Below are 13,703 nucleotides of genomic sequence, written 5' to 3'. Positions count from 1 at the left end.
CTCAAATCCCTTCCAACACCCCCCAAAGAGGGATCACCCGGCACCCTGGGACAGGAACACAGTGGGCTGTACTGGGGGCACTGGGCTGTACTGGGAGGGCACTGGGGGGGCTCAGGTGTCCCAGGACAACGTGGCCCAGCTCCAGGAGAGATCTGGGGAGCAGTGAGGAGGTACTGGTCTGTCCTGGTCTGTATTGCTCTGTACTGGTTTGTACCCCCAATCCCCAAAGCCTCTCCCCAGCTCCCCCAGGACCCTCCCAGACCCCAAAGCCCCCCAGGCCCCTGACTTGGTCCTGCTGCCCCTTGAGTGTTTCCAGCTCTTGCAGAACCAGGCATTTCATCAGCAAATGTGCAGGTGACACCAAGCTGGGGGTGTGTTGATGTGCTGGAAGGCAGGAGGGCTTTGGAGCACAGATGGTGTGAGGAGAGGCTGAGGGAGCTGGGGGTGTTGAGGCTGGAGAAGAGGAGGCTCAGGGGAGACCTCCTGACTGTCTGCAAGTCCCTGCCAGGAGGGTGTAGCCAGGTGGGGGTGGGGCTGTTCTGCCAGGAAGCAGCAGTAGGACAAGAGGGCTGGGTCTTGAACTGTGCCAGGGGAGGTTTAGGTGGGATATTGGGAAGGAATTTTTTCCCCAGAGAGTAATGAGGCCTTGGAATGGGCTGGGCAGGGAGGGGGTGGAGTCAGCGTCCCTGGAGGTGTTGAAGGTGAGAGTGGATGTGGCCTCAGTGCCATGGTCTGGGAAGCACAGCGGGGTTGGATCCAGGGTTGGACTTGATGATCTCGGAGGTCTTTTCCAACGTGGCTGATTCTGTGATTCTGTGATTGCCATTCCTATGGCAGCACCTGCTTGAGGCTCTATCCCCAGGGTGATCGAGATGTCTGTCCATATCTATCTCCAAGGTTAGTCTGTAAATGTGTGGTGTTAGAAAAGCAGCCTAAGTTGTGGGATGGTTGTAGGAGAAAGAAGCCCAGAGGCCAGTGCAAGCAGGCAGCCCTCAGCTTGCACATGATGTCCCCTCCCTGCAGGTTCCTGTCCTTGAGCCCAGGCCCTGAGGTGACCTTGAGAATAAGTGCAAGGCAGAGGTGCTGCTGAGGAAGGAGAGCCCCGTGGTCAGGAAGAAACGAAACTGTGAGTGCCCATCCCTGAGAAGGTGCTGTGTCCATCCCCTGTGTGCCAGGTGAGCTGGGGCTTTGCTGCAGAGCTGCGGGCACTGATTTGAGCGTCTCCAAGTGCTGAGATGGTGGGCACCCAGGAACACAAACTGTGCCTGGCCACGGAGCCTGCAAGGAGGAGCAGAGACAGCGATGGCAGTGTGGGGGTCCAGGTTGTCCCTGTGCCTTCCCCTGCAGGCCCTGTCTGTCCCTGCTGGGCCCCTGTCCATCCCCATCAGGTCCCTGCCCGTCCCCCCCGGGCTGAGCTCCCCCCAGGAAGTGCCGTGGAGCTGAAGCTGCTGCCATCCCCCCCCTGCAGGTGCTGCCCCAGCCAAGGGAGCAGCAAAGGCAGGGCCAGGAGCAGAGGCAGCAGCAGGGGAGCCCTTGGGGGGCCGGGAAGCTCTTGTGTGGGTCAGGAAAGAGGCGCTGGGCACGAGGCCGGGGCTGTGCTGAGCAGGCCCAGCCCTCACATCCCCCCAGCCAACACCGGCTGCCCGGGGGGCTTGGGAGGGACCCCCAGCCCGTGTGCCCCACACTGAGCTGGTAGAGAGAGAGCCAAGGGACAGGGCCACGGGCAGGGCCCCGGGTGAGGGACAGGCAGGGCCATTGCAGGGCCACGGTGAGGGCACAGCCTGTGTCAGCAGAGCTGCCCAGGGCCGGGGGCAGCCGGGGGTGTTGGTACCAGGCAGTGGTGGGGCTGAGCAGAGCACGAGGCCTCTTGGAGAGCCCTGGAGCAGCCTCCCACTTGCCAGCCCTGCCCTGGTGGGGTGACACTGTCCCCTCCCTACAGGACACTCCCCCAGAAATCTTCAGGGGGACCTTTTGTGTCTGTTCCTGGTTGCTGATTGATACTGGGGACCTGTGGGAGCCTCTGCAATCCCATGAGTGGGGCACAATCTCCTCTGCTGAGCTTGACTCACTGCAGACTTTGCAGGGAAATCTGTGCTGGCAGCCCGAGTATGTCCCGACCCCCCCGTGCTCCTCCCAGGATATTTGGGATGAGTTCCCCCTTCTGGGGCACCCGTGGGATGGGGGGGCCATTGTTCTCCTGCTGTTGCTGTTGCTGCTCTGCCCCTGTCCCAGCCCTTCCTGCCACTGTCGGGTGAGCGGAGCGACCACGATGGGAAAGAGGCGAGAGAAGCGAAAAGAGCGGGTGGGACCCCCAAAGGGAGGTCGAGGGGCGGTGTGTCACCCCTAAAGGGAGCTGGGGGGAGCCGGGGTTTGGGGAGCTGATGGGAAAGGGGTGGGAGAGGAAGGCTAAGGGGAGGGGGCAGAGCGGGAGCGGGGTTGCTGCGGGGGAGCATCGATGTCCCTATGCCTTGATCCCTGGAAAGTGGGGGAGGCTGGAGAGAGGGGGGAGCTGCGAGAGCCCCAAGAGCCTGGAGAGGGGGGAGCTCGGGCCCCCTGTGCCGAGCCAGCATTCGGGGCCGTGCTGTTGGTGCCAAATTGCCCCGGTCAGGCTGAACCCAGAGCCCGCCCACGTGTCAGGGGGCCCGATCCACTCCCTGCTCTCATTGCCCTGGGGCAGCCTCTGGTGTCCCCCTGCCTGTGGGGCTGTTTGGTTTCCTTGGGCACAGCTGACCCTTGTGCAGGGCTGTGCCCTTGGTGGCTCTTGGGGGTGGGCAGGAGGTGTTTTTTGGGGGTGCTGGGCTGGGTTGGTGGCAGAGCCCCAGCGGTGGGCGGGGGGGATGCGGGTCCCCCCCGTGGTGGGGGTTGGTGTTTCTGGGTCAGACCCCACCGGCTCCATTGTCAGCCCGGTGCCGGCGGGGGGGACACAGTGGTTTTGAGGCCCCCAGGAGTGCCAGGGGTGGGTGTGGAGCCCGGGAGCTGCTGAGAGTGGAGGGCAGAGCGGGGCAATGCTGGAGCTGGGGGACCCCCGGCAGCCTGGAGGGGGAGCATAGAGAAGGGGAAGCCCTGACAGTGCGGACCCCTGGGATCCCTGGGACAACAAAGTGGAGAACCTGGAGAGGGGGAATGTCTGGGAAGTCGGCATCCCGAAGGAGAGAGTCAGAGGAGAAGGGACCCTTGGGACCCCCAACACTCCCAGCATCCCTGAGTGGGACCCCCAGCATCTCAGAAAGGGAAGCTATTCCCAACCCCAGAGGGGACAGACCAGAGAGGGGTAACTCCTGGGAGAATTTCTTTGGCTTAACCTTCATATTTTGGAGTAGTTTTTTAGCTGAATCTCAACTTTTTGCAGTTTGGGTGGGCGAGGGTCTTCTTACTATTTTTGAGAGGGTTTTTACCTGAATCTCAGAGGTTTGGGTTTTTCTGGGCTGAATCTTGGTGTTTTGGAGGTTTTTCTGGTCACAGGATGCCTGGTGAGTTCTAGAGATGGACTTGGGCAGGAGGAATCCCCAAGCCAACATGCTCAGCCCTTGTTTTCCCCTCCGCCATCAGGATTTGTCCTTCCCAAAGCTTGGGTGGATGGAGGAGGAGGCTGCGAGGAAGAGGAAGATGCCTTGGGCCCCCCAGGCAGGTGAGGAGGAAGTCAGTGGCCCTTTGGGCGGGTGTTGTGCTGGCTCTGTCAGCCGAGCATGGCCCCGGCTGCAGGACAACCCCGCTGCCGCCGCCGTCCTGCCGGGGCCGGAGTTGGGGGGATGTCCTTGGCCTTCCCTGTGGGCCGGAGGCAAATCCCCTCCCTGTGCTTCTTGCTTCCTGCCCCAGGCCCCAAGCTGAGGATGGAGAGCCCGGAGGACAAATCCCCCCGTGAGACCCTGGTGGGAGAGGCCATTTTGAAGGGCTCCCCGGCGCAGGAAGGCAGCGGGGAGGAAAAGGGCCGGAGATCCCCCCACAGGAGGGGCTTCAAAGCCATCCCAGGGTGCTCTGAGGAGGAAAGAGCCAGCCTGTGCCCAGAAGGCAGCCGGAGCTTGAGGGGGAGCTCTGAGCTGGTGGTCCCTGATCAGCCTCCCAGCAGGGAGAAGCCCTTCAGGTGCTTGGAATGTGGGAAGAGCTTCAGGACGAGCACCACCCTCCTCACCCACCAGCACATCCACACTGGGGATTGGCCCTACACATGTAGAGAATGTGGGAAGACCTTCAGGTACAACTCCAGCCTCCTCACTCACCAGCGCATCCACACTGGGGAATGGCCCTACTCATGTGGGGAATGTGGGAAAAGCTTTAGGCAGAGCTCCCATGTCCGCACCCACCAGCGCATCCACACTGGGGAACGGCCCTACTCATGTGGGGAATGTGGGAAGAGCTTCAGGGAGAACTCCAAACTCCTCACCCACCAGCGCATCCACACTGGGGAACGGCCCTACACGTGTGGGGAATGTGGAAAGAGTTTCAGCCGGAGCTCCAAGCTCCGCACCCGCCAGCGCATCCACACCAGGGAGATGTCCTACAAGTGTGGAGAATGCGGGAAGAGCTTCAATGACAGCTCCAACCTCCTCAGTCACCAACGCATCCACACTGGGGAACGGCCCTACAAGTGTGGGGAATGTGGGAAGAGGTTTAGGACCACCTCACATCTCCTCACGCATGAGCGGACGCACACGGATGAGAGGCCCTTCCGCTGCACCGACTGCCGGAAGGGCTTCAACCTGAACTCCACCCTCATCACCCACCGGCGAATCCACACTGGGGAGAGGCCCTACAAGTGTGGGGAGTGTGGGAAGACTTTCCCCTACAGCTCTACCTTGACCAAACACCAAGGGACTCACCAGTAAGGGCAGCCCCACCAGTGCCCAGACTGCGGGAAGAGCTTCAGCCACTGCTTCCACCCCAAATGAACCCCCTGATGCTGAGGCAACCCCTGGAGTCCAGTGACTGTCAGTCCATCCCTTTCGACCACAAAGGGCCAATCCCCTTTCCCAGGGGCAGCTTCTTCCAACAGAACCCTTCTTGGGGGGTGTGTGGAGATTCCTGCCTTGGCTGGGGACCCCCCCAAGGTCAGTCCTGGAGGTTGAGAGCAGAGATCTCCCCCTGAGCGTTGGTCTGGGGGAGTTCCATCCATCTCTAATTAAGAATTCTTGCTTTTGTGCCAACTTGAGTAGAATTGCTTCAACAATTGCTTTAGTGTAGAGCACTGTCCTATCTTATCCTGTACTCCTGGTAGTTTTAGTGTTTCTATTGTGCAGTAAATCATTCTGATGAAGATCTTTTGTCTGATCACTTATAACCCTAAATAAATTCCTTTCTATCAATAAATCTGATTTACCATCATTAAAACCTGGGGGACAAAAGTAGTTCAGTCACAGCTCTGTAATTCCTCTAAACTGACACTGTTGGCATAACCCAGAGCTGGGATTGGATCCAGCAACCTCCAGCACCCCACAGTAAGTTGGCAACTGTGGGGCCACCCCCCTTTGCCAACCCCCTTGTGCCCAAAGACCCCCATGGGACTGTCAGACCCACCAGACCATCCCCCCTTTTCCATCCCTCTCCCTGTTCCTTCCACTTTTCCATGGTCCCCTCAATTCACAGCCCCCCCAGGATCACTCTGGGAGTCCCAATCCCCACTTTTTTCCCCCCTCCCTCACCCCTTCCACATCATCCCCCCACTCCCCAGCCCCCTCATGCTCAGTTTGGGGGTCCCACCCTCCCCTTTCCCCACTCTTCTGACCTCTCCCACCCCTCTCCCATCATCCCCCAAACCTCAGTGCCCCTCCCCCTCCACTTTTGGGAGGTCCCACTCCCCTCCCACTCAGTTTGGGGTCCCACCACCCCTTTATCCCCTCTGACCCCCCTTTTCCCACCGATCTCCCCTTCCCACCCCCCACTCACCCAAGAGCTCCTCGCCCGCAGCCGGGGGGGCTCCCAGCACCACCAGTGCCCAGAGAAGTCCCCCCCAGAAAAGGGGTTGGGTGGAGTCCTGGGTGGGCTTTGAGTGTGTTTGGGGGTCCTCCTTGAAGGGCTGTTGGGAGGTTTAGTGGGGTTCCCAGCATCCTTTTGGGTGATCTGGGTGCTGTATTGAGGGGCAGGTGCCCTCTTGAAGCTCCCCCAGAGTGGGTTGACACAGGGGGGTCCCCATTCTCGATCCATCCCGGGGTCGGTTCTGCACCCCCCCAACTCAGATCCACCCCTTGGGATCCCCCCAATCCCCTCCCCCACTACCCCCTATAACGGGGAGTGGGGAGAACTGGGAAGCTTTCCTGGGACCACTGGGAGCAGCCGGGCAGAGGCAGAGTGACAGCAGGGGAGGGGGGGACACAAGACCCCCCAAAATCCTCACGGGGACGAGGGGGGGGTCCAGGCTGGGCCCCAGGCCCTGGGGAGGGGCTGCGGCCGCCACCAGCTCAGGAGCTCTGTGGGGAGAGAAAAGGGGGTGACACCGGGGTGGGGGGTCCCCGGGGGGGCACAGACGCTCTGGGGGGGACACACGACCCCCTGGGACCCCCCTCACCTTCTGGCGCAGGTAGAAGCCAAGCCCCAGCGCCAGGGAGACGAAGGCCAAGAGGAAGCCCCCGGCCCCTCCTTCGCAGCAATTCCTCAGGCTGATGGAGCCCAGCAGGGCCGGGGCCGCCGGCGGTGTCCGATCCCGGCAGGAAGCGGGGAGGGCCCAGTGGTGTCTGATAGAAATAAATCAAGGCAGAGCTCTCTCTTTCTTTTACCCCCTCAGCAGTGACCATCAAGAGGTGTCCCTGCTTCACAGCAGAAGCTCCACACACTTCAACAAAGTCTGTGGAAGAATCTGCTCCATCAAAGTTGGCCCTGGGCTTTTATGCTTACCCAGTGATGGATCTCCAGTCACATCTTCCCAGGCCAGTGAGCAGCTGATCTGTCAAACTCTGCTTCCAAAAGCAGCATGTGTGTTGGAAGGTTGGGGAACCAGGCTGGGTTTGGCACAATTCAACACTAAACCAACCCCTTGGCACCAGCAGTAACTCCCCACAGAGAGCTTGCAGTGCTTGCATTCTCCCATCAGATTCTTTTCCAGGTAGAACATCCTGCTACAAGGGGTCTGTTACCACCCACCCCAGAAAGGGGAGGGTAACCCAGGTTCTTTGTGCTAAATCCCTTGGGGTGGATTAGAGTGAAATGAAACTAAATAATCAGTGTTTGAAAACATATATATGTAGGGTTTATTTTAGAACAGTTTTGTTTCCAAGGTAAACAGGTATGTTGCCATTTTGGGTGTTATCATCTATATCTCTCATCTACGGTAATATGGCATAAAGAGAACCTTTAGGGAAAATGCATATGGGAAAGGCAGGATAAGGGTGAGGGAGAGTAAGGGAAAGCAAAGCTGAGAGTGGAAAGATGTCTATAGTCACCGCCCACGGGGTCCAGAGATGGAACTTGGGAGTTGCAACTTCCATGTCTGTCAGTTGAAGTGGTGGCCTTGATCTGTTGGGAGTGGGGGAGGGAAGCCCCCACACTCCAAGAAGTTATGAGTTATTATATCCATGGACAGTGTCCTGGGCCGTGCCTCGAACCTCCAAGGTCTGCTGGGCCTGCGCAGAGTTCCCCTGAGGGGCCTGGTAAACACGTCTCTTCTCACCTTTTCAGGGCTTGACACCTTCAGCAGCACTGGCAGGGGGGATGGGTCCAGCTGCCTCTTCCCAGCCTGCAGAAGTGCCCTGGCAATCCTAGAATGCATAAATCATTGTGGCAGTTTGAGACCCTCAAAAATCCAATTTCCAAGTCCAAGCTTCCCCCCCCAATTTGTTTCAGTGTGAGAGGGTTTTCAGACAAAACACAGCTCAGTATGGGGGGAAAGGAATTATATTACAGTTTATTATTTACACAAATAAATACTATAATACATTATGCACACAATTCTAACTCTCTCTCCTATGGAAAAGCAATATATTTACATTAGATCAAATCCCTCCTTTCCCTCCAGTAAAAGTCCTGAAGGGAAGATGAAAAGATCCTTTCCACTTTCAGGGCAGCAGTGTCTCTCCTCTTCAAGGCAGCAGTTGTAGCTGGATTTGTCAGAGCTGGAAAATCTCTCTCTCTCTCCATTACAACACAGGGGGCTTCTCTCACCCCTTGGCCCTTCGGCTCCATCCGAAGGTCTCTCTCCCGTGGACTGCGAAAGCAGGGACAAGCCTCACCTCTCCACAGTCATATCACGGGGTACTGGGCACCCCTGACAGTCCCTTCCTCAGGGGATTCAAGTTCCTCCTGAGTCAGAACGTTTAGGGCTTTCAGTTCAGTTTTTGCCCCAAGCATTCTAGCAGAGCTCCTTTGCTCCATCTCAAACTGTCAGCATGGCAAAGGGGGGCAGGAAGGCCTCTTCCCCCCTCCACATTCCTCCTGGCTGTCCTGGTCCAGCTCCAGGACATCTCTGAGCTTCTCAGCTTCTCTCTCTCTCTCTCTAGTTGCTGCTGCATTTCAGGACTCCCTTCAAGTGGAAGTCCACCCCCTCCTTCCAAGAGGGGTCTCAAAGGGTTTGGAGAAATAAAACCAGGCTGTGTCTCTCAGTTTGGCTCTGTGCCACCTCACTCCTGCTGACAGTCTTCTTGGCTTTCAGCCACAGCTCTCTGTTCAGTGCTGTCTCTGCTGCCGCTCCTGCTGCCCACTCACAGTGGAGAAAAACTCCCTCGGCTCTTGGCCACAGTACTGGGCCCAGTTTAACACTGTTCTGAGTTTCTACAGCCCCAGCCGGGGGGCTGGGGGCGTCTTGGCCCCCAGCAGGGCTCCCTGGCCCCTCTCTCCTCGTGGTCTCAGACCATGGCTGCTGCTCTTCTTTCAGCTACGTAATCTCTTCTTCTCCAGCCTGTTGTGATATGTTTAATTTTGCAGGGGTGCTGATTGGGTCAACACCAAGAATACCACCTGCTGGGGTTAACCACTTTCCAACTCCAGGGGAAAACTCTTTTTAACCCAGGACAGTCATGAACCATTTCAGTCTCTGACACTCCTCACCTTGGCCAGTCAGTTCCTGGGAACAGCCCTGGCAGCGCAGCCCCCAAGGACACACGATGTGCTGCTGGGCTGGAGAGGACCCTCCTCAGCCTGGGCAGCAAGGCTGGAAGTGGGGGATTCCCTGCCCCTCCCCAGCTGGGCCCTTCCTGCCCACCAGCTCCTGCTCCAAAGGGCTCCCACACACCCTGGGCCACTTGTCCCACTTGGGCCCTTGAGCTGCCCCAGGGCATCTCTGGGCAGTGGGCAGCCCTGGGACTGCTCTGGCAAGTCATGGCCTGAAGCCATGAGTGTGGAATTTAGGAGAGAGTTGAAATCTCTGCAGAACAGAACTCTTGGTGACTGCTGAAGGCTTCATGAACAGCATTGCCACATCTTTTCTTTTTTTTAAATTCATCAGTTCTTTGTAGGCGAACCCCAGGACTATGAGACTTGGAAAGAGCAGCTTTAGACACGGGCCCGCTGCAGGGGCGACTTCTGGGATCGAGCAAAGCAGAAAAACAATGACCACTTGCGTTATTTATTGTGAGGGTTGCCCCCCCGAGATGTGTGTATTTCCCGACCCACAGGGGTCCCGGGGGTCAGCCATGATGTTGCCTGAAAGCTGGGACTGCTCAGGGCTGGAGCGCGGCCCCAGCACAGCCTCTCCCAAAGAAGGACAGGGCAGAGGGGCTCTGGGCTGTGGGCAGCGAGGGCCAGCTGGGCTGGCAGGCAGCTCCAGGGCACCTCTGGGGCTGTCAGAGAGGGGCTGTTCCAGGGCCCTTTGGGCTTCTGGGGGCTTCTTTGCTCTGATTTGGTAGAAGAGACACAGAACTGAGGCAAGAGCAGCAGGATTACAGCTCCTGGCCCCTCAGATGGACCAATGCGGCCACTCAGCTGGGCTGTGCCAGCAGATGACAGCTCCCAGCGTGCTGAGGAGCCTGGCCCTTCCAGCTGGATCCCTGGGGTAGTTTAGTCTAGGCCTTCCTTGGTGAATCCAAGGAATCCCCCTGGGTGCCATCCTCCCCCCTTCAGCCCTAAGCCCCCCCAGGACTCCACCAGCCTGGCAGGGTCACTCAGCCACCCCTGGGGCAGCTCAGGGTGCCGCGCAGGGGCCTGGGGTGTGGCGAAGGCCTTGGGAGGGCTCCTGAGCAGCCCGGTGCTGGAAGAGCTGTTGAGTGGGGAAAAGCTCTTGCTGGTCAGTGGGAGAAAGAGAAGAGGTGACAAAAATCATGGTTTCTGTTAAGCTTGAGCAAACATTATGCATTTAATGTGACTGAAGGGCTCTGAGACCAGACTCTGCAGTGTGGGGACAGGAAAGGGATGTCCTGAGGGCACGCAGGGCTGTCTGAACATGGGGCTCCTTGGGATGTCCTGAGGAGACATGAGAGCAAAGTGGGGCCTGGAGACACTCTGAGGGCAGCTGAGTGCCAAGGGCTGAGGCTGGCCTGTGTGCCCAGGGACACCCTGCCTGTTCCAGCCTGCGTGGTGGCTCCATGGGACCTGTTGCTGGGGGCAGGTGCCATGTCAACAAGCACTGGGACCTGTGGCTAGCGGCCGGCAGCGGGTCACAGAGGGGTCCTTTGTGACACCCACTGCAGCAGGTGTGCTCAGCACGGCCGTGGCCCACGGTGGGTCAGTGTCCGTCAGGACGGCGACCGGACAGGAGAGGAGTGTGGCACTGGCGAGAAGCCCCCGACTGCAGTCCACATCTTGTCCACGACCCTCGGTGACCCCGTGGGAACTTGGCGTTTTGCTGAGGTGTTTTGCCGAAGCGTTTTTGCCTGAGGCATTTGGGCCGAGGCCTTTTGGCTGAGGTGCTTTGCCTGAGGCACTTTGCCTTGGTCTTTTGGCTGAGGTATTTTGCCTTGGTCTTTTGGTTGAGGCCTTTTGCCTTGGCCTTTTGGCTGTGGCCTTTTGCCTTGGCCTTTTGACTGAGGCACTTTGCCTCAGCCTTTGGGCTGAGGTGCTTTGCCTTGGCCTTTTGGCTGAGGTGCTTTGCCTTTGCCTTTTGGCTGCGGCACTTTACCTTTGCCTTTTGACTGAGGCCTTTTGCTGAGGCCTTTTGCCTGAGGCACTTTGCCTGAGGCGATTTGGCCGCGGCATTTCTCCCAAGGGTGTTCGACTCCACCATTCGGACGCCCTCCGTAGGCAGGCTCCCCTGTGTTCTTTGATTCACAGGATGGAGAGGAGACCCCCCACCTGCCCCAGGCAGGCCTGGATGGAAGACAGCTCTTCCCAGGAGAGCCGCTCTCCAGGTCTGCAGCTTCCGTCCTCCTACGAGGTGACCACCATGCAGCCCCTCAAGCTGGGTGAGTGAGGGGCCCTGTGGGGCTGGGCAGGGCTGGGGCCCACCACCACACCCTGTAGCACACCGGGATCCCACTTTCCTGGCCAGCTGACAACAGGGGTCCCGGGGGTCAGCCATGATGTTGCCTGAAAGCTGGGACTGCTCAGGGCTGGAGCGTGGCCCCAGCACAGCCTCTCCCAAAGAAGGACAGGGCAGAGGGGCTCTGGGCTGTGGGCAGCGAGGGCCAGCTGGGCTGGCAGGAGGCAGCCGTGCTGTGGGAGCCTGGGCCTTTCCTGCCTGTCTGCCATTGCCTTCCTCAGCCCGGGGCACTGGGGCTTTCCCAGGCATGGCAGCTCCTCTGCCGGGCACCCTCCAGCCAGGAGCTGCAAGGGAAGGCCGTGCCAAGGCAGTGGGCAGAGAGCTGGGGGGAGGGCAGATATCCTTTGCCCCCTCCTCTCGCTGGACCCTCTGCAGCTCTCCCTGCTCTTTCCCCCCTTAGATGCCAGCTGGTTGCCCATCTACAAGGAGGAGCAGGAAGCTGTTGATTCCATCCTGCCCTTTGTCACCAGCCCCAACAAGGTAACTGCGGCCAGCTGGAGGGCGGCTGTGCTGCTGTCTGCTGGCAGGGGCTGTGCTGCCCGGCTGCTGGAGGGGTGCTGGCAGGGCAGGGCTGCTTCTCCTGCAGGGCACTTCACCCCCTGTGCTGCGGTCCCGCTGGCTGTGTCTGCCCACTCACAATCTGTGCTTGTGTCTCTGTCCCCTGGCTGGCAGGAGGAGAGAGACAAGGCCACATTTCTTCAGAGCATCTCCGTGCTGTGCAGAAGCGCCTTGAAGCACGGCCTGACCCAGGGCCTGGATCTGTTCTGTGACATGTACCAGCTGGCAGAGAACATCAAGGTGAGGGCACTCTGGGCAATGTGTTGAAGGGAGCAAAGCCCCCTGGCACAGGCAGCCTGTGCGGACAGTGCTTGGGCGGGTCAGGGACTGGAGGCCCTGGCTGCTGGCAGCTGCCAGCAGGTGCCATCCTGGTTGTGCTCTGCAGGCGCTGTTGGAAGAATAACCAAGGGACCAGCTGTGCACAGACCTTCGGCATCTTTCCATGCTGGCTCTGGAGAAATTGAGGTACCCGCCCATCCGTCGTGGGCCCCCTGGCCCAGAGGTCCGATGCCACCTGCACCAGTTGTCAAGGGGCTGCTCCCAGCACCTGTGTGCAACCAGTGTCCTGCCCTCTCCCTGCAGCTTGGTGGACACAGCGCTGGAGGGCAAAGCCAAAAGCCTCCTCTGCGCGTGTTTCTCAAGTGTCTTCTGGCTGCCTGCAGAGAAGGAAATGCCAAAAGGGGACCTTGCCCTCTATATGAAGGTAAGTGCTGGGGGAGCTCCACGGCCCTCCAGCCCCTCTGACCTGCTCCCTGGCTACCCCATGGTGCCACAGGAGCAGGGATCCCAGGCAGGGCAGGGTCTTTCCCACCCTCGTACCTCTGTCCCCTTCCTGTGGGCCTGGCCGCATCCCGTGCCACAGGTTGCTCTACCCTCGCAGACTGTCTATGCCCATGTCTCTCCAGGGAAGTGTGGGCATCCTCCTCCTCCTCCTGTGGCACAGGGGGTTCAGATGGCTCTCCTGGGGCTGGGAGGAACAGCAGAATGACTGCCACTGCTCTCTGTGTTCCTTGCAGACCCTCAACTCCATGGACAGCATGCTGAGGACAGTGGTGCTCAGCTTTCTTGCCTCTCGAGTCAGCGAGGAGCTGCAGGGCATCTTGGAGGTCTGGCACAAGTAAAAAGGGCGGGGTCCCAGAACTGTTCCTCACCCTACAGGGGAGGGTTTGCCCACTGCTGGCTGAGTGGTGCCCAGAGCAGTGCTGAACAGGCCGTTGTGAAGCTATTCCCCCTTGTCCTGTCACTCCAGGCCCTCGTCCAAAATCCCTCTTCAGCTCCCTTGGAGCCTCATTTAGGAACTGGAAGGGGCTGGATGATGTTCAAAAAGGCCAAGTGCCGGGTCCTGACCTTTGGCCACAACAACCCCCTGCAGTGCCACAGGCTGGGGCCACAGTGGCTGGAGAGCAGCCAGGCAGAGAGGGACCTGGGAGTGTGGATTTACAGGAAGCTGATCATGAGCCAGAGTGTGGCCAGGTGACCAGGAGGACCAATGGCATCCTGGCCTGGATCAGGAACAGCATGGCCAGCAGGTCCAAGGAAGTGATTCTTCCCCTGGACTCAGCGCTGGTGAGACCACACCTGGAGTGCTGTGTCCAGTTCTTGGCCCCTCAGTTCAGGAAGGATATTGAGGTGCTGGAGCAGGTCCAGAGGAGGGCAGCGAGGGGGGGGAAGGGACTGGAGCACAAGTCCTAAGTGGCGGTCTGAAAAATAAAAGCTTGACACGATCCCAGTATGGGGGAACTGGAATAGTTTATTGAACACAAGAACACTATTTTAAAGGCATCTGGGGCTGGACATGTTAATGAAGGGG

At 59.1% G+C, this 13,703-nt stretch overlaps 1 protein-coding gene across 1 annotated transcript; it reads left to right on the top strand.

Annotated features, from left to right (window-relative positions):
- Window positions 1–3,588: 3,588 nt before the first annotated feature.
- LOC116781557 (zinc finger protein 239-like) lies at window positions 3,589–5,251 on the top strand. Its single transcript, XM_032677215.1, has 2 exons — window positions 3,589–3,628; window positions 3,817–5,251. The coding sequence occupies exons 1-2, from the start codon at window positions 3,607–3,609 to the stop codon at window positions 4,821–4,823; spliced, it is 1,029 nt and encodes a 342-aa protein (XP_032533106.1). The 5' UTR covers window positions 3,589–3,606; the 3' UTR covers window positions 4,824–5,251.
- The last annotated feature ends 8,452 nt before the right edge of the window (window positions 5,252–13,703 follow it).

The sequence above is a fragment of the Chiroxiphia lanceolata genome (assembly GCF_009829145.1).
Source record: "Chiroxiphia lanceolata isolate bChiLan1 chromosome W unlocalized genomic scaffold, bChiLan1.pri scaffold_58_arrow_ctg1, whole genome shotgun sequence".
Taxonomy (NCBI): Eukaryota; Metazoa; Chordata; class Aves; order Passeriformes; family Pipridae; genus Chiroxiphia; species Chiroxiphia lanceolata.
The sequence above is the reverse complement of the archived record's forward strand: the minus strand, read 5'-3'. Positions and strand labels throughout refer to the sequence as shown.

What these genes read in the sequence shown, in the direction of transcription:
- LOC116781557 (XM_032677215.1), top strand. Translation starts at nt 3,607, where the DNA reads ATGCCTTGGGCCCCCCAGGCAG. An exon ending in GCCTTGGGCCCCCCAGGCAG is followed by an intron (nt 3,629 to 3,816) that starts GTGAGGAGGAAG and finishes TTCCTGCCCCAG; the next exon opens with GCCCCAAGCTGAGGATGGAG.